Genomic DNA, 26,379 nt, shown 5'->3' with positions numbered 1-26,379 from the left:
AAAAGCCTATATTACATATATTCTCATAAGATGAGACCTTCTGGATCCAAAACTCATTCTGCTGTAGGGCTTATTGGTCTGTTTGTCATTAAACTACAAATAATTTTTGCTATGAAAGGCTAATGATCATATCAGTCATTTTAATGAACTCTATACCATGTATAATAATATAATCTGCTGTATGTAAATATATATGCAGTATGAACAGATACTGCAATCATTTTAGCCAATCTGGTCCTGAGTGTGATGTTCCACATTTTAATTAGCTGCAGATGTAGAGAAATTCTTATGTGAATTCAAGGTCATGATGTTACTGCAAAACTAAGTAATTGTTAACCCTAGGCTACACAACCTAAAATGTAGCCGTTCAATCATTGAAAGAGAAACGGTGTTTACAAAGCACAAATCATAGCAAGTAGCAATTCTTTCCTTCCCTGTGCCATGGCAGTAGCTGCCTTTCACCAGTATTCTGAGATACATGAATGTTGAAATCCGATGGTGCTATCTGACCTCTACTGGTTGGTGAAGCAATATTTAGTCAGTTATAGCACCACTCTCAGTTACTGTTGACACAAAAATCAAGCTTCGTATCTCTAATGTACACAAGTCCTTTGTGCTATCAAGGAATAAAAAAGGTAAAATGCTCCCTTTTTAAGAATGATACATATTATAATGGGGGAAAATTGCGGTTGGATTCTTCCTTTGTACGAACATCTCCGATTCAAAAAAGATCTACGAAAGAACCTGGTGGCCCCGGAGGAACGTAAGATCCCAGGTTGGAGGCCTGGATTCGCTGTGCAGCGCATGGGGGGATGTGTTTTAGATACATATGTACAAACTGGAGTTACGTGGGCCTGGACCACCAATCACTATGCAGTATTCTCATTGATAAAAATGGGAACTATGTTTGTGCGAGTTCCCATTACTATCAATGAGAAAAAACCCTAAAACACCCAAACACAGCCAAATAAATCAATAAATAAACCTCACATATTTAAAATTAATTGAAATTAAATGTTTAAGAAAAACTAAATATTTTTTTGATTTTTTTTTAATGTGTTTTAATAGTGTTAAAAATAAACTTACCTTAATGGACAGGGTTTTTAATATAAAAATTAGTTTTTAAATTTAATTTTTATGCTTTAAAACTCTTACGCTGGTAAAAGTAAGCTGTGCGCCCGCTTTTACCAGGCGTAAAAGTTTGAAGGACATTCACTGGGCATGAGTTGGGTAAATAGCCCAATCTCTCCCGCGTGAATGTCCTTCTCCCGGGGATGTGGAGGATCTGTGCGGAGAAATCTTGACAGATCGGAAAAGCCGATTTTCGGCGCATGCGCATCACGCCCCGAAAACTGGCTTTTGCGAGGCCTCGCCGGGTCCGTGTGCACTTCGTACAGACCCGGCAAGGCCGGAACCTTCGGCCCAATAGATTATAAAGAATCATTATAAGGCTGTAACCCAATAGGGGAGTTGGGATTTGAGCATCAAGATGAAATTATAGCCTTGACATCATCCCTGCTCTGTAATTATTTAGAATTAATATGACTTATTTTCTTCATGTAACTGTTACCGTTTTCAGCCTCAATACTGTATTTGGAAGTTGTGCAAGATAGAATGCCACACACCGGTTTTCCATTGGTAAATGTGTTTGTTTTTAGTCGGTGTTGTTCTGCAGTGGCTGTTGTGCAGGTAGATGAAAAAAAGTCTCTTGTAACTAATAGTGACTAAATAACGGTTGATGGACGGTAAGGTAACACTGGTGCTGTTGTTTTTCAGGCACTGTTTGTTAGTCTCCCGTGGTTATCTTAACAGCTTAGAGCAGTGAAGCATGACATTCACAGAAGAGTTCTAAGGTGTTTAATTACTGTAGGTTTGAGAAAAATAGTCTTGGGGGAATCTAGAGATAAGAGAACATAAAAACATAGGAAATAGGAGCAGGAGTAGGCCATTCAGCTCCTCGCGCCTGCTCCGCCATTCAGTAAGATCATGGCTGATCTTCTACTTCAACTCTCACATTTCCCTTGATTCCCTTAATATACAAAAATCTATCAATATCTGTCTTGAATATACTCAATGACTGACCCTCCACAGCCCTCTGCGGTAGAGAATTCCAAAGATTCTCCACCCTCTGAGTGAAGAAATGTTACCTCATCTCAGTCCTAAATGGCTGACCCCTTATTCAGACACTGTGACCCCTGTTTCTGGACTCCCCAGCCAGGGGAAACAACCCCCCTGTCAAGCTCTGTAAGAATGTTGTATGTTTCAGTGAGATCACCTTTCATTCTTCTTAACTCTAGAGAATTTAGGCCTAGTCTACTCAATCTCTCCTCATAGGACAATCCCCCCATCCCAGGAATCAGTCTTGCTGAACCTTTGTTGCACTCCCTCTATGGCAAGTATATCCTTCGTTGGGTAAGGAGTCCAAAACTGTAAACAATACTCCAGGTGCGGTCTCACCAGGGCCCTATATAATTGCAGTAAGACGTCTTTACTCATACTCAAATCCTCTTATAATAAAGGCCAACATATCATTTGCTTTCTTAATTGCTTGCTGTACTTGCATGTTATCTTTCAGTGATTTGTGTACAAGGACACCCAGGTCCCTCTGAACACCAACATTCCCCAATCTCTTACGATTTAAAAAAAAATATATTTTTCTATTTTTCCTACCAACTTCACATTTCTCCTCATTATATTCCATTTGCCATGTTTTTGCCCTCTCACTTAGCCTATTTATATCCCCTTGAAGCCTCTTTGCATCCTCCTCACAACTTGCATTCCCACCTAGCTTTGTATCATCAGCAAACTTGGATATATAACATTTGGTCCCCTGATCTAAATCATTGATATGGATTGTGAATAGCTGAGGCCCAAGCATTGATTCTGGTGGTACCTCACTAGTTACAGTCTGCCAACCTGAAAATGACCCATTTATTCCCACTCTGTTTTCTGTCCGTTAACCAATTTTCAATCCATGCTAGTATATTATCCCCAATCCCATGAGCCCTAATTTTGTTTAATAACCTCTTTTGTGGCATCTTATCGAATGCCTTCTGAAAATCCAAATACACCACATCCACTGGTTCCCCCTTATCTATTCTGCTAGTTACAAACTCAAAAAACTCTAACCGATTTGTCAAACATAATTTCCTTTCAGAAATCCATGTTGACTCTGCCCAATCCTATTATTATTTTCTATGTGCCCGGTTACCACGTCCTTAATAATAGATTCGAGCATTTTCTTTACTACTTATGTCAGGTTAAATGGTCTGCATTTCCCCCTTTTCTCTCTCCCTCCTCTCTTAAATAGTGGGGTTACATTTGCTATCTTCAAATCCACAGGAATCTATGGAATTCTAGAAGATGACAACCAATGCATCCATGCATCCACTGGGCCCAAGTTTCCACAAGAAAAAAAACGGGCGCCCCTCCGAGCTGGGCGCCCGTTTTTCGCGCCTAAAACGGCGCCTAAAAAAATCATCGGTATTCTCCACCTACTTACAGGTCCTGTGGCACTCAGCGCAGCCAGCACGAACTGTGGGGGGGCGGAGCCAGGTCCTGGCGCTGAAAACAGTGCCGGGACCTCTGCACATGCGCGCTACAGTCGGCACGCAAGTGCAGTAGCTCCAGGCGCCGAACTGCGTGAGAGGGGCCTGAAGCACGCAGCCCCTAGCCCTGACTGAATGGCTTCACTGGGGCTGCGTGAATGAGGCTCCTGCTCCCCGCCCCGCCGACCAGACCCGACCCGACACCCGCTCCCCCCCGCCCCCCAGCCCCGACCCAACACCCGCTCTCGCCCCCCCCGCCCCGACCCGACACCCGCTCCCCCCGCCCCCCCCCGCCCCCCGACCCGAGACCCGCTCTACCCCCCCCGCCCCCCGACCCGAGACCCGTTCCCCCCCCCCAAGCCCCGACACAACACCCGCTCCCGCTCCCCCCCCCCGCCGACCAGACCCGACCCGACACCCGCTCCTCGCCCCGACCCGACACCCGCTCCTCGCCCCGACCCGACACCCGCTCTCGCCCCCCCCGCCCCGACCCGACACCCGCTCCCCCCGCCCCCCCCCGCCCCCCGCCCCCCGACCCGAGACCCGCTCTACCCCCCCCGCCCCCCGACCCGACACCCGCTCCCCCCCGCCCCGACCCGACACCCGCTCCTCGCCCCGACCCGACACCCGCTCTCGCCCCAACCGCCCCGACCCGACACCCGCTCCCCCCGCCCCCCGACCCGACACCCGCTCCCCCCCCCGCCCCGACACCTGACACCCGCTCCACACCCCCCCCGCGCCCCGACCCGAGACTCACTCCACCCTCCCCCGCCCCCCGACCCGAGACCCGACCCGACCCGACCCGAGGCCCGCTTCTCTTCCCCCCCTCTCTCTTCCCCCCCTCTCTCTTCCCCCCCTCTCTCTTCACCCCCCTCTCTCTTCACCCCCCTCTCTCTTCACCCCCCTCTCTCTTCCCCCCCGTCTCTCTTCCCCCCCTCTCTCATTTCCCCCCCCTCTCTCTTCCCCCCCCATCTCTTCCCCCCCCTCTCTCTTCCCCCCCCCTCTCTCTTCCCCCCTCCTCTCTCTCTCCCTCCCTCTCTCTCTTCCTCTCTCTCTCTCCCTCCTTCTCTCTCTCTCCCCCTCCCGCTCAGCGGCACGAACGGCTGCAGAATTCTCCCTGGCTGAAGCACTTTCACACAGGTAGGAAGATGGTTTATTTAATCTTTTCTTGGCTTATAAATGTTTATTCAGGTTGGATTTATTTGTATAATATTTGTAGAAGTATAAATAAGGATTTATTGTCGAATTTAATGAGTTCCCTCCCCCCCCCCCACCTCGTTCTGGACGCCTAATTTGTAACCTGCGCCTGATTTTTTAATGTGTAGAACAGGTTTTTTCAGTTCTACAAAAATCTTCACTGGCTCCATTCTACTTTAGTTTGGAGTACATTTTCACTGTGGAAACTTTCAAATCAGGCGTCAGTGGCCGGACACGCCCCCTTTTGAAGAAAAAATTCTGTTCTAAACTAGAACTGTTCTACCTGACTAGAACTGCAGAAAGAAAAATGTGGAGAATTGCGATTTCTAAAATAGTCCGTTCTCCACCAGTTGCTCCTAAAAATCAGGCGTGAATCATGTGGAAACTTGGGCCCATTATCTCTATAGCCATCCCTTTTCAAACCCTATGATTTAGGCCATCAGGTCCAGAGGATTTATTGGCTTTCGGTCCTCCAGCACTAATTTTTACTAATACTAATTTATTTCAGTTCCTCATTCTCGCGAGACCCTTGGTTCTCCACTATTTCTGGGAGGTTTTTTTCATCATCTTCCATGAAGACAGACACAAAGGGCTAGACTTTCGGCACATCATCGCTCATATAAGCGCTGAGATTCAGGTTATCACCCATATTTGATGAAAAATGGAAACCAGCGCCTGATTATAACCCATTTATCGCAGGCGCAACTTTCGGCATACAGGAATGCATTGTCCAGCCTATTTTAACAAAACAAATATGATGTCGTCCATGTGCAAGGCCAAGAATACTGTTTATAATGGAAACTAGCTCCCGATTATCACCCAGATTATTGCCGAGCGCTACTTTCGACATTTCGCCCATAATTCGCCCAAATGATCACTGGCCCAAAAAGACGCTCAAGAAAAGCTGCAAGCACCTGACCTTAACTCGGCACTATGGACACAATTTTGTAACTCGGAAGATCTTTAATAAAAGGCTGTTTGAAGTGGTTGGGAAGAAAAGCAATTTGTGAGTGACTATAAGGGCATTTCTCAATCTTGCCAATCATCTGATCATATTGTGGTTAATTTCCGCTTTATATTGTATTTGTTGAGGACAATTTAAGAAAACAGATTAGGGCATTTAAAGTGATGGGGCCTGTAATTTCTCAACCGGTATTGATGACTACTCACATGCTGAAGAATAGAGATGGGAGAAGGTTCATTGAAGAGCATTATGTGCCCAATCAAAGAGGTGGCAGACTGCTGAGGAGGAGAGGATGTTACAGCCAACACATTTACAGGGATAAGCGATCATACCTGGACTTGTCCGATAACAGGTGAGTTAGAAGGCTGCGATTCCGAAAGGAGGTCATCAGTGAGATATGCTAGCTAATTAAGGGAGATCTGCAGCCTACCAGCACCATCAGGACCGCACTGCCCATTGAGGTTAAGGTTACTGTGGCACTTTCCTTCTACGCATTAGGCTCCTTTCAGACCTCAGTTGGTGACATTTGCGGTATCTCTCAGCATTCCACACATTGCTGCATTTGACAGGTGACAGAAGCCCTTTATGCACACAGAATGGACTTTATAAACTTCCCTATGACCAGGGAGGCACAGAGTGAGAGGGTTTTGGGGTTCTCGCGAATAGCAAACTTCCCCAAGGTGCAGGGAGCAATAGACTATATGCGCATTGCCCTGTGAGCACCTTTACAGGATGCAGAAGTATTTCGGAACCAAAAGGACAAAGGGTGTTAATAAAACAAGCCTGAAGGCTTTGTGTCTTAATGCAAGGAGTATCCGCAATAAGGTGGATGAATTAATTGTGCAAATAGATGTTAACAAATATGATGTGATTGGGATTACGGAGACGTGGCTCCAGGATGATCAGGGCTGGGAACTCAACATTCAGGGGTATTCAACATTCAGGAAGGATAGAATAAAAGGAAAAGGAGGTGGGGTAGCATTGCTGGTTAAAGAGGAGATTAATGCAATAGTTAGGAAAGACATTAGCTTGGATGATGTGGAATCTATATGGGTAGAGCTGCAGAACACCAAAGGGCAAAAAACGTTAGTAGGAGTTGTGTACAGACCTCCAAACAGTAATAGGGATGTTGGGGAGGGCATCAAACAGGAAATTAGGGGTGCATGCAATAAAGGTGTAGCAGTTATAATGGGTGACTTTAATATGCACATAGATTGGGCTAGCCAAACTGGAAGCAATACGGTGGAGGAGGATTTCCTGGAGTGCATAAGGGATGGTTTTCTAGACCAATATGTTGAGGAACCAACTAGGGGGGAGGCCATCTTGGACTGGGTGTTGTGTAATGAGAGAGGATTAATTAGCAATCTCATTGTGCGAGGCCCCTTGGGGAAGAGTGACCATAATATGGTGGAATTCTGCATTAGGATGGAGAATGAAACAGTAAATTCAGAGACCATGGTCCAGAACTTAAAGAAGGGTAACTTTGAAGGTATGAGGCGAGAATTGGCTAGGATAGATTGGCGAATGATACTTAGGGGGTTGACTGTGGATGGGCAATGGCAGACATTTAGAGACCGCATGGATGAAGTACAACAATTGTACATTCCTGTCTGGCGTAAAAATAAAAAGGGGAAGGTGGCTCAACCGTGGCTATCTAGGGAAATCAGGGATAGTATTAAAGCCAAGGAAGTGGCATACAAATTGGCCAGAAATAGCAGCGAACCTGGGGACTGGGAGAAATTTAGAACTCAGCAGAGGAGGACAAAGGGTTTGATTAGGACAGGGAAAATGGAGTACGAGAAGAAGCTTGCAGGGAACATTAAGGCGGATTGCAAAAGTTTCTATAGGTATGTAAAGAGAAAAAGGTTGGTGAAGACAAACGTAGGTCCCCTGCAGTCAGAATCAGGGGAAGTCATAACGGGGAACAAAGAAATGGCGGATCAATTGAACAAGTACTTTGGTTCGGTATTCACTAAGGAGGATACAAACAACCTTCCGGATATAAAAGGGGTCAGAGGGTCTAGTAAGGAAGAGGAACTGAGGGAAATCTTTATTAGTCGGGAAATTGTGTTGGGGAAATTGATGGGATTGAAGGCAGATAAATCCCCAGGGCCTGATGGCCTGCATCCTAGAGTACTTAAGGAGGTGGCCTTGGAAATAGCGGATGCATTGACAGTCATTTTCCAACATTCCATTGACTCTGGATCAGTTCCTATGGAGTGGAGGGTAGCCAATGTAACCCCACTTTTTAAAAAAGGAGGGAGAGAGAAAACAGGGAATTATAGACCGGTCAGCCTGACCTCAGTAGTGGGTAAAATGATGGAATCAATTATTAAGGATGTCATAGCAGTGCATCTGGAAAATGGTGACATGATAGGTCCAAGTCAGCATGGATTTGTGAAAGGGAAATCATGCTTGACAAATCTTCTGGAATTTTTTGAGGATGTTTCCAGTAAAGTGGACAAAGGAGAACCAGTTGATGTGGTATATTTGGACTTTCAGAAGGCTTTCGACAAGGTCCCACACAAGAGATTAATGTGCAAAGTTAAAGCACATGGGATTGGGGGTAGTGTGCTGACGTGGATTGAGAACTGGTTGTCAGACAGGAAGCAAAGAGTAGGAGTAAACGGGTACTTTTCAGAATGGCAGGCAGTGACTAGTGGAGTGCCGCAAGGTTCTGTGCTGGGGCCCCAGCTGTTTACATTGTACATTAATGATTTAGACGAGGGGATTAAATGCAGTATCTCCAAATTTGCGGATGATACTAAGTTGGGTGGCAGTGTGAGCTGCGAGGAGGATGCTATTAGGCTGCAGAGTGACTTGGATAGGTTAGGTGAGTGGGCAAATGCATGGCAGATGAAGTATAATGTGGATAAATGTGAGGTTATCCACTTTGGTGGTAAAAACAGAGAGACAGACTATTATCTGAATGGTGACAGATTAGGAAAAGGGAAGGTGCAACGAGACCTGGGTGTCATGGTACATCAGTCATTGAAGGTTGGCATGCAGGTACAGCAGGCGGTTAAGAAAGCAAATGGCATGTTGGCCTTCATAGCGAGGGGATTTGAATACAGGGGCAGGGAGGTGTTGCTACAGTTGTACAGGGCCTTGGTGAGGCCACACCTGGAGTATTGTGTACAGTTTTGGTCTCCTAACTTGAGGAAGGACATTCTTGCTATTGAGGGAGTGCAGCGAAGGTTCACCAGACTGATTCCCGGGATGGCGGGACTGACCTATCAAGAAAGATTGGATCAATTGGGCTTGTATTCACTGGAGTTCAGAAGAATGAGAGGGGACCTCATAGAAACGTTTAAAATTCTGACGGGTTTAGACAGGTTAGATGCAGAAAGAATGTTCCCAATGTTGGGGAAGTCCAGAACCAGGGGTCACAGTCTGAGGATAAGGGGTAAGCCATTTAGGACCGAGATGAGGAGAAACTTCTTCACCCAGAGAGTGGTGAACCTGTGGAATTCTCTACCACAGAAAGTAGTTGAGGCCAATTCACTAAATATATTCAAAAGGGAGTTAGATGAAGTCCTTACTACTCGGGGGATCAAGGGTTATGGCGAGAAAGCAGGAAGGGGGTACTGAAGTTTCATGTTCAGCCATGAACTCATTGAATGGCGGTGCAGGCTAGAAGGGCTGAATGGCCTGCTCCTGCACCTATTTTCTATGTTTCTATGTTTCTAAAAGGGATAGCACTCCCTAAATATGCAGCTCGTTGTCGACCACAAGCAAACAATCATGGCAGTAAATGCAAATTTTCCAGGGAGTATCCATGATGCGCACATTTTGCATGAGAGCACTGTCTCTGATCTATCAGCCACAAGGTCATGGTTGGATGTTGGGGGATAAAGGATATGGTCTTGCCAGCTGGCTCATGACCCCACTGCGTAAGCCCCAGACAGAAGCCGAGAAGCGCTACAATGAAAGCCATATAGCTACACGCAATATCGTCGAAAAGACAATTGGAATTCTTAAACAGCGCTTTAGATGCCTGGACCACTCAGGAGGCAACCTACAATACCACCCTGAGCAGGTCACTGAGTTCATTATGGTGTGCTGCATGTTGCATAACCTAGCTATCAGGAGAGGATAACAATTGCCAGATGGGACCGCCGGTCCACCTCAGGAGAGAGGAGAGGAGGAGGAGGAGGACCTCGGGGAGGACAATCAGCCTGGTGATGAACCCATGCCCCCACTCCCCCCCGCCCCCACCCCACTCCCCACACCACTGGAAAAGCCCCATGGGAGTTACGCAGCTGCAAAACTCCTGCGTCAGCAGTTCATAAATAAATGCTTTGCGTGAAGTTACATTGGTGACAGTTACAGTTGCGTTACGTTTCATCCTTACCTGCCCTGGCCTGGTCATGACAATTGTTTGCAACCCTTGTATTGATATTTTACCTTATGTTATTCAAAGATACTTCACAACAATTGTAAAGTTAAATTTTAAAAATTAATAATTTAACAACTGCTTTTAAATTTTTCCTCCCCCCCCTCCCGTAACCCCAACAGTGAACAACATTTTTAACATAACAATATAACAAGAACACCTTCCCATCATCCCCAACAGTCAACATTCAACAATTTAAAAAAAATAAGAAAACAACAATATACGCCCCTCCCCCCACCTGCGGCCACGCTTCCCTCCTCTAACTTGACATCCCCCTCTTGTTGTAACCCCCAGTTTCTCACATAATCCCCGAGTAACGGGACCAAGACATCCTGCAGCAGAGCAAACATGACAAGAGCATGGTATAAGTAAATTGACTAGGTATTATTACGGAAACACAACAGATATTGTAATCAACAATTAGTCACCCCACATGCTATTCATTGTTAATGTGAACATTATATGCTAATACGGGTTGTATCCAATGGATGCATGGTTATAACAGCCATGTGCAGAGAAAATATTGAATAACATCGTGTTTAGGAACTAATGCTTGACACCAAACATCTCGCGTACAATCTCCAGGAAAGGCCCCATCCATGGGCCATGCCATTCAGCACCTGAGGGGAGGTAGGTGGTTTATTGGAATCGATGGAGGCCCCCCACTGGGGGGGGGGGGGCAGGGTGGAGAATCAAAACCGCTGGTGAGCTCGGCAATGGCAGGACTGTAATGGGAGGGTGCACCGTGTCCATGGACTGTGCTCGGAGACCTCTGTTTGGCCAGAGCTAATGTCCCAAAGTGTCCCATGGCAGATACTGAGCCAGGGCAACTCTTCCGCCATCCCCAACCGCCCCCCCAACCCCCCCTCCCCCCCAGTCCAAGCTGGGTCACTGTGTGAATGACAGCAGCCGAAGAGACTCACACAGTCTGGGTAAAGGTGACCGGACCCCTCAGTGCTCAGTCGTGCCCCATCCACCAACCTAACCAAAAAGGAGATGATGCCCAAGTTAAAGAGTTGCTCAAAGCACACAAGCAACGATTATAATTTAATAATTCTCCTTCTAAGCTAAAATGATAGAAATTCCGAGTGTTTGCGGTCTGTCTGTTTCCAGTCATTCCTTTGGCCACAATTTTCGATCAAAGCCTTTAAATAATAATTAATAACTGTTGATTAAATTTAAGTCATCTCCGCAAAATTGAGTTAAAGGGCGTAGGTTCCGACCCTAGTCCAAATCTTAACAGGGAAGCTACCCAAGATTACCCAGCTTGATTACAATCTGGCAGGTTTACATTCTAATTAATGGGTCAGTGCATCATTACAATTTTGCCGATGCAACAAGACTGTTCTCGTGCTTGCGGCACTGGTCTGCCGATCGTGGGCCACCAATGAAACAAGAACAGCGATATCCGCCCATATTTTTTGATAAATCCGGGGGGGGTGGGGGGAGGTTTCCCACGCCCACCCCGGGTTAATTGGTCCCACCGCATCTCCACCTCATTGACTAAGGCCTTATTAGCCTCATCTGAAAAGGCTTTCGCCCTCCTTTTCCCTGCAACCTTTTGCAGACTCTCTCCTGAATCCTCCTGGGACATCTCCATCATGTTACGATCAGTGCTCCTTCAAAATCCACCCTCGTTGAAAAGCTTCCTTCTCTCTCTCCCTCCCTTTGCCTTCTGAGCATGCGCAGATGACCCCTAATCTCCCGAATTGCGGGAAAAGTTCTTTGCCTGAAAAGAAAAACGCGCATGCGCAGACCGGCCGTTGCTATGGACGCCAGCCTTGCATGATTGAATACATCGTTAAGGCCCATTTTCACATCGCTAAGACTATCGTCCAAATGAAAAAGGCGAAACAAGCAATTTTTAAAATGGCCGATATTCCAGCGATCCTGAAAAATAAAAAAAGCACTAAGGCCGGAAATATCGCCCAAGTGATCATGGTGGAACTATTTGTTCAATTTCTCTGCCATTTCCTTATTCCCCATTATAATTTCTGCTATTTTAGCCTGTAAGGGACCCACATTTATTTTTGGTAATGTTTTCCTTTTTACACACCACAAAAGCTTTAACCGTCTGTTTTTATGTCTCTCGCTAGTTTACTCTCGTATCTTTCAATGTAGTTTCCCTTTCTTTATCAATTTTTGGGTCCTCCTTTGCTGAATTCTAAAATCCTCCCAATCCTCGGGCTTGCTGCTCTTTTTGGCAACATTATAAACCTCTTCCTTTGATCCAATACTATCTTGAACTTCTCATGTTAGCCACGGTTGGACCACTTTTCCTGTGGCATTTTTGTGCCTTAAAGTAATATATATTTGTTGTAAATTATGTAGCCATCATTTGTCTACCGTTATACCTTTCAATGTAGTTTCGCAATCTACCTTAGCCAATTCGCCCCTCATACCTACGAAGATTGCTTTGCTTAGATTTAAGACCCTAGTTTTGGATTTAACTAAATCACTTTCAAACTTAATATAAAATTCTATCATATTATGGTCACTCTTGCCTAAGGTCCCCTTTACTAAAGAAAGAGTTACATTTATATAGTGCCTTTCATGACCACTGGACGTCCCAAAGCGCTTTACAGCCAATGAAATACTTTTGGAGTGTAGTCACTGTTGTAATGTGGGATACGCGGCAACCAATTTTCACACCGCAAGCTCCCACAAACAGCAATGTGATAATGACCAGATAAACTGTTTTTGTTTTGTTGATTGAGGGATAAATATTGGCCAGGACACCAGGGATAACTCCCCTTCTCTTCAAAATAGTGTCATGGGATCTTTTACGCCCACCTGAGAGAGCAGACGGGACCTCAGTTTAACATTTCATCTGAAAGACGGCACCTCCAACAGTGCAACAGTCCCTCAGCACTGCACTGGAGTGTCAGCCTAGATTTTTGTGTTCAAGTCCCTGAAGTGGGACTTGAACCGACAATCTTCTGACTCAGGCGAGTGTGCTACCAACTGAGCCACAGTTGACACTACAAGGTTATTAATTAAATCTTTTTCATTGCTCAATACTAGATCTAAAGTAGCCGGTTCCTTAGTTAGTTCCTCAACATACTGATCGAGAAAACTATCTTGTATACATTCCATGAATTTGTCCTCCACACTATTACTGCAAATTTGGTTTGCCCAGTGTGTATGTAGATTAAAGTCCCCCATGATTACCGTATTACCCTTGTTACATGCACCTCTAATTTCCTGATTTATACTGTGCACTACATTACAACTACTATTTGGGGTCTATAAACAACTCCCACCAATGGTTTCTACCCCTTGCTCTGTCTTGGCTCCACCCAAACTGATTTTACTTGTTGGTTTTCAGCGCTAAGATCCTTTCCCTCTCCTGTCTTTATCCCATCTTTTGTCATCAGGGCTCTCCCTCCTCCTTTTCCATTTTGCTTATCTCTTCTAAAAGTTAAGTATCCTGGAATATTTAGTTCCCAACCTTGGTCACTTTGCAACCACGTCTCCGTAATGGCTATTAGAACAAACCTATTAATTTCTATCTGTGCTATTAATTCATTTATTTTGTTGCAAATGCTTCACGCATTCAGATATAGCACCTTTAGCTTTGACTTTTTTCTATTTTTCCCTAATGTCACCACGGTTAGTGATGCCCTATTAACCTTTGTTACTCTCTCTGTTCCTTCCTGACCCACTCTACTTATTGTTACCCAAAACTCTGCTCTGCTCTAGAGCCTTGACATTTCTCTTGCTGCTTTTAAATTTACTCTCCTTCCACCCACCACCTCTCACCCCCCCCCCCTCCCCTTCATTAGATTAAAGCCCTGTCTACTGCCCTAGTTATTCGATTTGCCAGGACACTGGTTCCTGCCTGGTTTACGTGGAGCCCATCCCAATAGAACAGCTCCCTCTCTCCCCAGTACTGGTACCAGTGCCCCATGAACTGAAACCCCTTCCTCCCACATCATTCTTTGAGCCACGTATTTAACCTTCTAATCTGCTTATCCCTATGCCAATTGGCGCGTGGCTCAGGTAATAATCCAGAAATTATTACCTGTGAGGTTCTGCTTTTTAATTTGGAACCCAACTCCTCAAACTCTCTCAGCAGAACCTCATTCCTAGTTCTACCTATGTCATTGGTTCTTATGTGGACCATGACAATTGCATCCTCCCCTTCCCACTCCAAGTTCTTCTCCAGCCCCGAGGAAATGTCTTTAACACTGGGCAGGCCATACAACCTTCGGAACACCCGGTCACGGCTGCAGAGAACAGTATCTATCCCTCTGATTATACTGTCCCCTACCACAACTATATTCCCTTTCACTCCCCCACTTGAATGGCCTCCTGCACCATGGTGCCATGGTCAACTTGCTCATCCATCCTGCAGGCTTTTCCCTCATCCACGCAGGCAGCAAGAACTTCATACCTGTTAGATAAGGGCAAAGACCGAGGCTCCTCCAGCACTGCACCTGGGGTACCCTTACCTGCCTGAGTTGCAGTCACATCCTCCTGTCCATGACCACTAACCAGACCTGTACCACTACCTAACCTAAGTGATGTGACTGCCTCCTGGATCAAAGTGTCCTGTTAACTCTCCCTCTCCCTGATGCCCTGCAATCTCTGAACCTCAGATTCCAGCTCTACAACTCTTAGCTGAAGTTCCTCAAGATGCAGGCACTTACTGCAAACATGGTTGTCCGGGATCACAATGCTCTCCACAAACTACCACCTGCTGCAGTTGTGCCATACTACCTGCACTGCCAAGTTATATTCACTATCCAACATGCCATGTTCTGCAGAGGGAGCACAAATTCTTAGAATCTGCCTTTATATGTTAACGTTACTTTCAAAGAAGCAGGAGTATTTGTGTAAAAGTGTTATCAAACAGTAAGCTTAATTTCACACGAGCAGAAGCATATTCTGCAAGAATCGAAGAAATTGAAATTTAAAAAAAAGTATTTTACTATAATTTAGTTAAAATAACTTATCTTAAAAAACATGTTTAATGATTGTCAGTTTGAGGTTCTTGTTATGCTCATAATAAAGGATAAATCTGAGTACTGTGTACAATGAGCAAGGGTGACCCTAGCTCCTTTAATGCGACTCCAGAGTGCAGGTACCTCGTGGGTGGCCTGCCTATATGCCGTGCTCCCAAGGGATGCTGGGATCCCTTGGGACTCCAACAGGTAGACCCTCTGTGGTGGTAGTGTAATACAGGTTACAAGGGGCTAAATACATAACAGTTCTGACCTCTGCTATATTGGTGAGGTTTCTCAGTTCTCTGCTGAGCTGGGACCTTGCCAATATAGAAGCAAAGTACTGCAAATGCTTCTATAAACTGCTATTATAAAGCAAAATTCATGCATTATTAAGAAAATTGAAAAATACACCATTTTGCAAATAACTTTTCGTTTTCTGCTGTTTTAGTGCACGGGGGCGATCTTCAACATACCGCACAACTCCACTGCACTCTCCCTACCAGCAGGGTCGGTTTGATTCACCAGATGTTCAGAGAAGGTGGGCACAGCCAGAGGTTATCCCAATGGCATCAATTGAAAGAGAATATAGTGTATCAAGACTACCATCCTCTAATATGAATCCCTATGAACATGAAACTGGACATGGTATGTTTCCTTTATTACTCACTTAGAATTTTGTGTGCAATATGAATTTGATTTTCAAATACTGATTTGTGTTGTGCAAGCATTATGCATTTACAAGTTGGACTTTTTTAATGAAACTCTCTTTACAATGATTTAGTGTCATTTCCTGTAAGTCGACATTGGCCCCTAAAATGTAGATTTGGTCTTTGCAGAGCTGCTTACCCAAAGGAATAACAAATACTTCTCTTACAGTAATCTTTAATATTTAACATAGATCCCTACCACAAAATCAAAATCTTGAAAATGGCAACTATTAGCAAATAATCTGAACAACTAATACCTTTATTTACAATTAGCAATATCAAGCAAAAATACTAAAAGTTAGGTTTCAATTATCCATTGTAAACATTTTTACAGTGAATATGAAAGTTTCTGTTTAATAAAAATTATCATTGCAAACTCAGCCATAGAACCATATAGTTTGCAACACAGAAGGAGGCCAATTGACCCTTCAGGTCTGCATCAGCTCTACACAAGAGCAAACAAAAACAAATCTAGTACCAGAATTGGACACAATACTCCAGTTGAGGCTGAACCAGTGTTTTATACAAGTTCATCATAATTTCCATGCCTTCATACTCTACCATGAAGCCCAGTATTCCATAAGCTTTTTTAACCGCTTGCACAACCTGCCCTGCCACCTTTAACAATTTTTGTACATATACCCCTAGGTCTCTGTTCATGCACCTCCTTTAGGATTATACCCGTTAGTTTATATTTCCTCTCCTCCATTCTTTCTACCAAAATGTATCACTTCACACGTTTCTGCGTTAAATTTCATTTGCCACGTGTCTGCCCATTCCACCAGCTTTTCTATGTCCTCTTGAAGTCTATCACTATCTTCCTCACTGTTCACTATACTTCCAGGTTTTGTGTCATCTGCAAATTTTGAAATTGTGCCCTGTATACCCACATCCAATTCATGAATATATATCAAAAAAAGCAGTGACCCCAGTCCCGACCCCTGAGGAACACCTTCCTCCACTCTGGAAAAACAACCATTCAGCACTACTCTCTGTTTCCTGCCATTTAGCCAATTTTGTATCCGTGCTGTCACTGTTCTTTTTATTCCATGGGCTTCAACTTTGCTGGCAAGCCTATTATGTGGCACTTTGTTCAACGCCTTTCGGAAATCCATGTGTACCACATCAACCACATCAACCCACTTTGTTACCTCATCAAAAAAACTCGATCAAGTTGGTTATACACGATTTGCCTTTAACAAATCCATGCTGGCTCTCCTTAATTAATCCACACTTGTCCAAGTGACTGTTAATTTTGTCCCTGATTATTGTTTCTAAAAACTTTCCCACTATTGAGGTTAAACTGACCGGCCAATAGTTGCTGCATTTATCTTTACACTCTTTTTTTGAACAAGGGCGTAACATTTGCAATTTTACAGTCTTCTGGAAGTACTCCCGTTTCTAAAGAGGATTGGAAGATTATGGCCTGATTTCTTCCTTCACTTCCCTCAGCGTTCTAGGATGCATCCCATCCGGTCCTGGTGACTTAGCTAATTTAAGTACAGCCAGCCTTTCGAGTACCTCGTCTTTTTCAATTCTTATACCATCCAGTATCTCCTCCACCATCTCATTTTACTATGTCCATGGCAGCATCTCCTTCCTTGATGAAGACAGATGCAAAGTACTCATTTAGTACCTTAGCTATACCCTCTGCTTCCATGCGTAGATCTCCTTTTTGGTACTTAATCAGCCTCATCCCGCCTCTTACTACCTGTTTACTATTTATATGACTATAGAAGACTTTTGAATTACCTTCTCTTTGCCCCTCTTATTTTCTTTTTCACTTCTCTGAACTTTCTATATATAGCCTGATTCTCAGATGTATTCTCGACCTGACATCTATCATACGTGTTCTTTTTTTGCTTCATCTTACTCTCCATCTCTTTCGTCATCCATGGTGTTCTGACTTTATTGCCCTACCTTTCCCCCTAGTAGGAATATACCTGACTGTACCTGAACTATTTCCTCTTTAAAGGCAGCCCATTGTTCCACTGTGGTTTTTGCCTGCCAATCTTTGATTCCAATTTACCCGGGCCAGATCCGTTCTCATCCCACTGAAATTTTCCCTCCTCTAATTAAGTATTTTTACTCTAGGTTGCTCCCTGTCCTTTTCCATAGCTAATCTAAACCTTATGATACTATGATCACTGTTCGCTAAATGTTCAACTACTGAAACTTGCTCCACTTGACCTACCTCATTCCCCAGAACCAGATCCAGCAATGCCTCCTTCCTCGTTGGGCCGGAAACATACTGATTAAGAAAGTTCTCCTGAACACACTTCAGAAATTCTTCCCCCTCTCTGCCCTTTACACCATTACTATCCCAGTCTATATTAAGATAGTTGAAGTCCCCCATTATCACTAATCGATAGTTCTTGCATCTCTCTGCAAATTTGATTCTCCATATCTCTCCCACTATTTGGTGCTCTATGGAATACACCTAGTAGTGTAATGGCACCTCTATCATTTCTTAACTTTAGCCATATAGATTCTGTCCTTGACCCCTCTCTCTCCAGCACTGTAACATTCCGCTTAACCAATATTGCCACAATACCTCCTATCTTTCCTTCCCTATCTTTCCTGAAAAGCCTATATCCAGGACTATTTAATACCCAATCCTGCCCTTTTTGAGCTAGGTTTCCGTTATTGCCACAACATCATATTCCCTTGGTACATACAAGCAGAATAACACTAAAGTCTCTCCGTTTCAGCATCTAATTGGTTCTTAAATAATTCCAGGGTTTTTGCCTCCACTTCTTATCTGAGACTCCAGTCCATGTATTTGTCCATCTTGTGTGAAGATGTCAGTTTTGACTCAGTGGCAGCACTCTGACCTCTGACTCAGTAGGTTGTGGGTTTCATCCCCACTCTGACTTAAGCACGTAAGCCAGGCTGACATTTCAGTGCTGTACAGTCGGAGGTGCGGTGTTTTCAGTGAGATGTTAAACCAAGATGCCGTCAGCCCTCACGGGTGGACGTAAAAGATCTCATGGCACTCTTGAAAGAAAACCAGAGGATTCTCCCAGTATCTTGGCCAATATATATCCATCAACTAACATCACTTTGAAAAAAAAAGATTATCTGGCCATTCATGTCATTGCTGTTTGTGGAACTTTAATGTGTGGAAATTGCCTGCCGTATTTTTCTACATGACAAGGGTGACTAAACTTTAAAAATTCTTAATTGACTGTGAAGCGCTTTGGGACGTCCTGAGATTGTGAAAGGCTTAAACCCGCTGATATCAATCCTGAATTTACTTGTTGTCAGTTTAAACCTGTGACCCCGTGCCCTAGTCTTGTATACATCAATAAATGGTTTGTAAGAACTTCACAAAGGAATTACCAGCTCTTTCAGTCACAGGAAGCCTCAGTTAATTAACTCAATGAAACAAACCCATCTGATCTTTAAGTAAATTAAACAAACAGTTCACACTTTCTGACACCTATGAGCTGCCTTTTGGTTTGGATCTCTGAACACCAGAATCTGTGAAGTGACTCCCCGTGTTTAGGCCATCAAACACAGATCACTTATTCTGGCAACATTAGACCGGTTTATCACGGATCTACAATTCTGCTCCCAGGTTAAGGGAGTCATTTTTAGCATTATAAACACTGAATGGCAGCTCACTGATGTCAATCTCCAGGAATCCAAACTAAATGACCAGCAGTGTAAAAACATCAAAAGAAAAGTTCCTGTACTCCACTTGACACCTCTCCTGACTATTCAATCACTGTAATCATTACTGCATCTAGTATGAAATATATTTACAATTTGTTACATTTGCTGTTTTTACTGGATAGTTAATCCTGGATTTGAGCCCTTGGCAGATGATTCTTACAGCTCTGCTTCATCTGCATATGATGGGTATAGTCACCGAGATACTTCATTCATTCCTGGCATTCACAGAAATGCAGAAACATCAAACGAAGAGCCAGGTAAATGAAATTAGTTTAAATTAATAATTTTACAATTTTGAATACAGATAGACAGATCTGTGGTAAAATTATCCATGTTATAAAAGGGTAGGTTGTTTTGGACATACTTTAATACTTACTAATTAAGCGGCAATGATATCCCAAATAGTTTGTGTAATAATACTGACTTCCACATTTCAGGATTTTTTTAACCATTTTTCCACAGAAAGCATTCGGAAAAAAATTGTTATTTTTAGCAAAGTACATTCTCACAAGTTTAGAATTAAGGCACCAAGACAAAATGTGGTTCTGCTAAACAATAAGGAAATGTGATAGCGTGTCTAGGTGATCTAAAAGGGCCATCCACTCATTGGGCCCAAGTTTCCACATGATTCGCGCCTGATTTTTAGGAGCAACTGGTGGAGAACGGACTATTTTAGAAATCGCAATTCTCCACATTTTTCTTTCTGCAGTTCTAGTCAGGTAGAACAGTTCTAGTTTAGAACAGAATTTTTTCTTCAAAAGGGGGCATGTCCGGCCACTGACGCCTGATTTGAAAGTTTCCACAGTGAAAATGTACTCCAAACTAAAGTAGAATGGAGCCAGTGAAGATTTTTGTAGAACTGAAAAAACCTGTTCTACACATTAAAAAATCAGGCGCAGGTTACACATTAGGCGTCCAGAACGAGGTGGGGAGGTGCGGGGGGGGGGGGGAAGGGAACTCATTAAATTCGACAATAAATCCTTATTTATACTTCTACAAATATTATACAAATAAATCCAACCTGAATAAACATTTATAAGCCAAGAAAAGATTAAATAAACCATCTTCCTACCTGTGTGAAAGTGCTTCAGCCAGGGAGAATTCTGCAGCCGTTCGTGCCACTGAGCGGGAGGGGGAGAGAGGGAGAGAGAGAGAGGGAGGGAGAGAGAGAGGGGAGGGAGAGAGAGAGGGGAGAGGGGAGGGAGAGAGAGAGAGGGGAGGGAGAGAGAGAGGGGAGGGAGAGAGAGAGGGGAGGGGGGAGGGAGAGAGGGGAGGGAGAGAGAGAGGGAGGGAGAGAGAGAGAGGGGGGGGCGTCGGGTCGGGGAACAGGAGCGCGGGTCGGGTCAGTCGGGGGGGGGGTAGCGGGTGTCGGGTGTCGGGTCTCGGGTCGGTGCGGGGGGAGCGGGTCTCGGGGCGGGGGGGGAGCGGGTGTCGGGTCTTGGGGCGGGGGAGCGGGTCTCGGGTCTCGGGTCGTCGGAGGGGGGGGAGCGGGTGTCAGGTCGGAGCGGGTGTCGGGTCGGGTCTGGTCGGCGGGGGTGGGGGGGAGAGCGAGTGTCGGATCTGGTCAGGCGGGGAGCAGGAGCTGGCCGTGGGAGGAGCCCCAGTGAGGCCATTGGGCCAGGGCTAGGGGCTGCATGCTTCGGGCCCCTCCCACACAGTAGCGCGCATGTGCAGAGGTCCCGGCACTGTTTTCAGCGCCGGGACCTGGCTCCGCCCCCCCACAGCTCGTGCTGACTGCGCCAAGGGCCAGAGGACCTGTAAGTAGGTGCAGACTACCGAGGATTTTTTTAGGCGCCGTTTTAGGCGCGAAAAACAGGCGCCCAGCTCGGAGGGGCGCCCGTTTTTTTTCTTGTGGAAACTTGGGCCCAATATGTTAGAAAGTCCTTTCATTACTTTCTGTCTATGAGCAGAAGTAAATAAACAGAGGCTGGGGAACCGAGGCTTCATGAAAGGGAAGGCTGTGAGTGTGGGTTTATTAACCAGAAAACTGAGGGCCTTTGTTGAGGTGAAGAGGTTAGAAATGTTGGACAATAGTCGCTTATAATCGCTCAACCATTGGTGGCCGTGCCTTCTGTTGCCTAGGCCCCAAGCTCTAGAACTTCCTCCCTAAACCTCTCCGCCTCTCTACCTCTTTTTCCTCCTTCAAGACGCTCCTTAAAACGTACCTCCTTGACCAAGCTTTTGGCCACTTGCACTAATTTCTACTTGTACGGCTCGATGTCAAATTTTTAATCTCATAACACTCCTATGAAGCGCCTTGGAATGTTTCACTACATTAAAGGCGCTATATAAATATAAGTTGTTGATAGCTAGAACATCTTGTTTAAGTCAAGTAACATGACCCACTGATGTGGGCTACCAATACACATTCTTTTTTATTATTATGCAAGGATATGTAAGATTGGATTAATTGAGTTTGGTCTAATGGTTCTGTATGTTCACCTTATTGTGAAGCAAAGGTTCATATGGTTCATATCTGGCCTGATCGCAAGTGTTTTCTTGGTCCACTTTCAAAGAGATTGAAGAAATACACATGCGAAAAGCACAAATATCCGATTTGAGTCACAAGGGGATAATATTGTTACACCCCTAGGTTACACTATTATACTGGTAGATATTGGGCCATTAGAGTGAAGTCCCTTAAAAGTAAGGTGCACAGATTTTAAATCAATGGAATGAAAAACAGACAGGTTCTATAATGGGTAGGCAATCTACTCTAGCAGATTACTACCCGTGTGATAAAGATAAAAAATTACCCCTACAAGCTTGCATTAGATTACATTCAAATGTAAAACTGACTTTATCACATGTGGAGAATGGTAGAATGGCTGCCTTAACTTAAAGTATTTTTGTTTGTTGTAAAATTAATGTTTTATAAAAATAAAAATTTATCAAGTAAACCAAATGTTGGACTTGACATTTAGGGGCTGATAATGGCAGAAAGAGCGAGTATGCAGACATTGAGTGGGGACAAATTTGGGATTGGGTGTCATGCCCTCTGAATCACATCACCTATTGTCTGGGCTCACAGAGGACCACTCTGAGGCTGGTGAACCTGTGGAATTCTCTACCACAGAAGGCTGTGGAAGCTGAATCACTGCATTTATTGAAGAGGGAGATAAATAGATTTTTAGAAACAAAAGACATCAAGGGGTATGGGAAAAAGTGGGAATGTGTTGTTGAGATAGAGGATCAGCATTGATCATATTGTATGGCGGTGCAGACTCAAAGGGCCGAATGGCCTACTACTGCTCCTATTTTCTATGTTTCTATGTGCCCATTGAACCCCAGCAAGAAGTCAATGCCTTCAGGGGAGGAGGAAGAGAAGAGAAAAAATGTTGATCGAAGCAATAGAGGGAAAAAAAATATAGCAAATAGATTTTTAGTTTTACAAGATGAAATATTGGGGGTGAAATTCAATTACGCTCAAAAACGAGCAAATGGAGTGTAAACGCAATCTGTCCATGCCCTTTCCGAGTGGTTCAGGCAGCACCCAAAGTTCATGCTGCTTGCTGGAGCATTGAGCTCAGCTCTAAACGTGCTGCTGGTTGGCTTAACTCTTGCGGGGAGCCAATATTGGGTGCAGTCTACTGGCCAATTAAATTTGCCTAGGCTCTCTGCACTACTTAAAGGGGTGGTGCTTTGTTGCAGATACACCTCATTGTCACTCTGCATGCTGCCATAGCTCAACAGTGAAGGGAGAAGGCAAGGTAGGTTCTCTGATGCAGCACTGGAGGCCTTGGTCCTGGTGGTGTACAGAAGAAGACAGGGGGAATAGAGGGGGAATCGGCACGTGTGAGTCACCGGCTGTAACCAGGCCAGGGGGAAAGGGTAGCTCATTTGCCAGCTCCCCAGAGGGCGAGTTCTCGCACGAGTTCTGCTGCACAGGACTCGGATGATAACATAGATGGGGCGGCCTTCAGCAGAAGGGTGATGGGCATTCACACAGAAATGCTTGGTGCATTGGCAGGCCAGAGAGCTGCTTGTCAGTGTCAAGAAGCATGGAGGAGTTCAAATTCAACATTGCATGGGGCTTTGCGCGGAACTTGGAGTCCATGATTGCCAGGATGAAAATGATGGGCAACTCCATTTGAACAGTTGTGGACCCAACCATGATGCTGGCTATGATGGGCAATGTGGCGACTTCCATTGCAGCACAAATGGAAGCGACCCAACGCCTGAATGCTGCAGTGGAAGATCGGATTGCACTCATGCAGTCTCAGCTTGCTGCCACACAAGCTCAGACTGCTGCCATCGTGGCTGGGTTTACCAGTGTGGAAAGGGGTTTGCAGGGTGTCACAGCAGTCCAGCAATCTGTTCTCCAACAGATGGCGAGGAATGCTGAGGTGCCACCCCAGGGGGAGTGGCAGTGGCCCTGTGGAGCAAGAACCTGCTGTCCTTTATCGGGATGACAGCATTCCTACTCCCACCACTGTCACTCCGCCAGTGCCCTTGCTGAGATGGTGCTGTCTACAGCCAGGCCCTCTAGGCCCAGAGCTGCTCCTGCAAGGCCCCCCGCTCCGGAAAGTCAACAGCCTCCCACCAGCCACAGGGGTAGCACTGCATGGGCACACTCGAGTAGGCACAGGAATACAAAAGACAGACACTAAGGGAATGCACAGGGCAATTAGTTGACATTGTTATGTAGTTTTGGATTGACTCATTTATAAATTATGTTTGTTTAGTGGTGGCTCACATTTCAGCTTTGTGTTCAAAAGGGCGCTGTGATGTTCCGTGACAGAGGGATGGAAAGGTGGGGAAGTGGTGAGCAACGGGGTTCTGGGGTTTCATTCAGGGAATCGGATTCTGATGAGGCGCTCACGGACAGCTCGTCCGGAACGGGGATCTGATGTGCTGCCGCCTCCTCCTCCCTCCTCCCCCCTTACTCCTTCTCCCTCCCATCTTCTCTATCCTTCCCTTCTCCCTTCTCCCTCCCTCCTCCCCCTCCCCCTCCCTCCTTCTCCCTCCCTTCTTTTCCATCCCTCCCTTCTCCCTGCTCCATCCCTCCCTTCTCCCTCTCCTTTCTTCCCCACCGCCCCCCCCCCCGAAAGCCTGGGGTGGCACTTCTGCAGGCTCAGACTGCTGCCATTGCGGCTGGGTTCACGAGTGTGGAAAGCTGCACCATGATGGCCATGTTGAGGATGCAGCAGACTGCCACGAAATGGGACACCCACTCCATCATGTGCTGGAGCACTCCTCCCGAGCAGTCAAGGCAGTGGAACCTTTGCTTCAGCACACTGATGCTTTACTCAATGAGGTTCCTCGTGGCAGCATGGCTCTCATTATATGAGTACTGGGGTTGCAGAGGGAAGTCATCAGCCAGATGTAGAGTAGATAGCCCTTGTCTCCGAGCAGCCACCCTCAGGTTCGACGTGGTGGCTGGAAGATTGCTGGCACACCGCTCTGGCACAGGATGCAGGCATCATAACTGCTGTTAGGATAATGGGCATTCACCATCATAATGTGCTGGGCGCGGTCGTACACCTTTAAGGGAGTAGTAGTAGTTGCAGTACATGTTCAGATTGATATGCGGTGCCTGCAAATCTACATGTGTACGCAGAGGTGCCGAATTTCACGGCCGTAGTCTTATGCCAAAGAAAGTCAAATTCTACCTCAGCGACGCAGCTTAATTTAACCTCGACTCCCCTTACTAATGAAGTCTTACATTTAACCATAAGAAATGACATGGTAGCTCCATGTTACCTCAGCAAAACTATCCATAGAGTTGCTGAGCTCTACAGACAAAGAAAGCACTGATGTAGCTTTACTGTTTGACAATGAAAATCACCACAGCCAAACCTATATCCATCCAACATTCACAAGTGTACGAATGAATGTCCGAGGGGGAGTGTTTGCTCGTGCTGTTGGGGAAGGGTTAAATTAATATGGCAGGGGGATGGGAACCTATGCAGGGAGACAGAGGGAAGTAGAATGGGGGCAGAAGCAAAAGATAGAAAGAAGAAAAGTAAAAGTGGAGGGCAGAGAAACTCAAGGCAAAAAGCAAAAAGGGTCACATTTCATCAAAATCCTAAAGGGGCAAAGAGCATTAAAAAGACAAGCCTGAAGGCTCTGTGCCTCAATGCGAGGAGTATTCGGAATAAGGTGAATGAATTAACTGCGCAAATAGCAGTTAATGGATATGATGTAATTGGCATCACGGAGACATGGCTCCAGGGTGACCAAGGCTGGGAACTCAACATCCAGAGGTATTCAACATTCAGGAAGGATAGACAGAAAGGAAAAGGAAGTGGGGTGGTGTTGCTGGTTAAAGAGGAAATTAATGCAATAGTAAGGAAGGACATTAGCTTGGATGATGTGGAATCGGTATGGGTGGAGCTACGGAATACCAAAGGGCAGAAAACGCCAGTGGGAGTTGTGTATAGACCACCAAACCGTAGTAATGAGGATGGGGACAGAAAGAAATTAGGGATGCGTGCAATAAAGGTACAGCAGTTATCATGGGCGACTTTAATCTACATATTGACTGGGCTAACCAAACTGGTAGCAATGCGGTGGAGGAGGATTTTCTGGTGTGTATTAGGGATGGTTTTCTAGACCGAGGAACCAACTAAGGGCTGGCCATCTTAGACTGGGTGATGTGTAATGAAAAAGGACGAATTAACAATCTTGTTGTGCGAGGGCCCTTGGAGAAGAGTGACCATAATATGGTAGAATACTTTATTAAGATGGAGAGTGACACAGTTAATTCAGAGATTTGGGTTCTGAACTTGGGTAAAGGTAACTTCGATGGTATGAGACATGAATTGGCTAGAATAGACTGGCGAGTGATACTTAAAGGGTTGACGGTGGATAGGCAATGGCAAACATTTAAAGATCACATGGATGAACTTCAACAATTGTACATCCCTGTCTGGAGTAAAAATAAAATGGGGAAGATGGCTCAACCGTGGTTAACAAGGGAAATTAAGGATAGTGTTAA

General features: G+C 45.2%; 1 protein-coding gene across 1 annotated transcript in view; it reads left to right on the top strand.

Moving 5' to 3' along the window:
• Positions 1–26,379, top strand: part of LOC139281601 (transmembrane channel-like protein 5) — a 192,972-nt gene that overhangs the window by 12,548 nt on the left and 154,045 nt on the right. Inside the window, exons 2-3 of the mRNA XM_070901751.1 lie at positions 15,503–15,699; positions 19,562–19,696. Coding sequence (XP_070757852.1) covers positions 15,503–15,699; positions 19,562–19,696 — 332 coding nt within the window. The remainder of the gene's footprint in view (positions 1–15,502; positions 15,700–19,561; positions 19,697–26,379) is intronic.

This window comes from Pristiophorus japonicus, chromosome 15, assembly GCF_044704955.1.
Source record: "Pristiophorus japonicus isolate sPriJap1 chromosome 15, sPriJap1.hap1, whole genome shotgun sequence".
NCBI lineage: Eukaryota > Metazoa > Chordata > Chondrichthyes > Pristiophoridae > Pristiophorus > Pristiophorus japonicus.
This window is presented reverse-complemented; position numbering and strand designations above follow the sequence as displayed.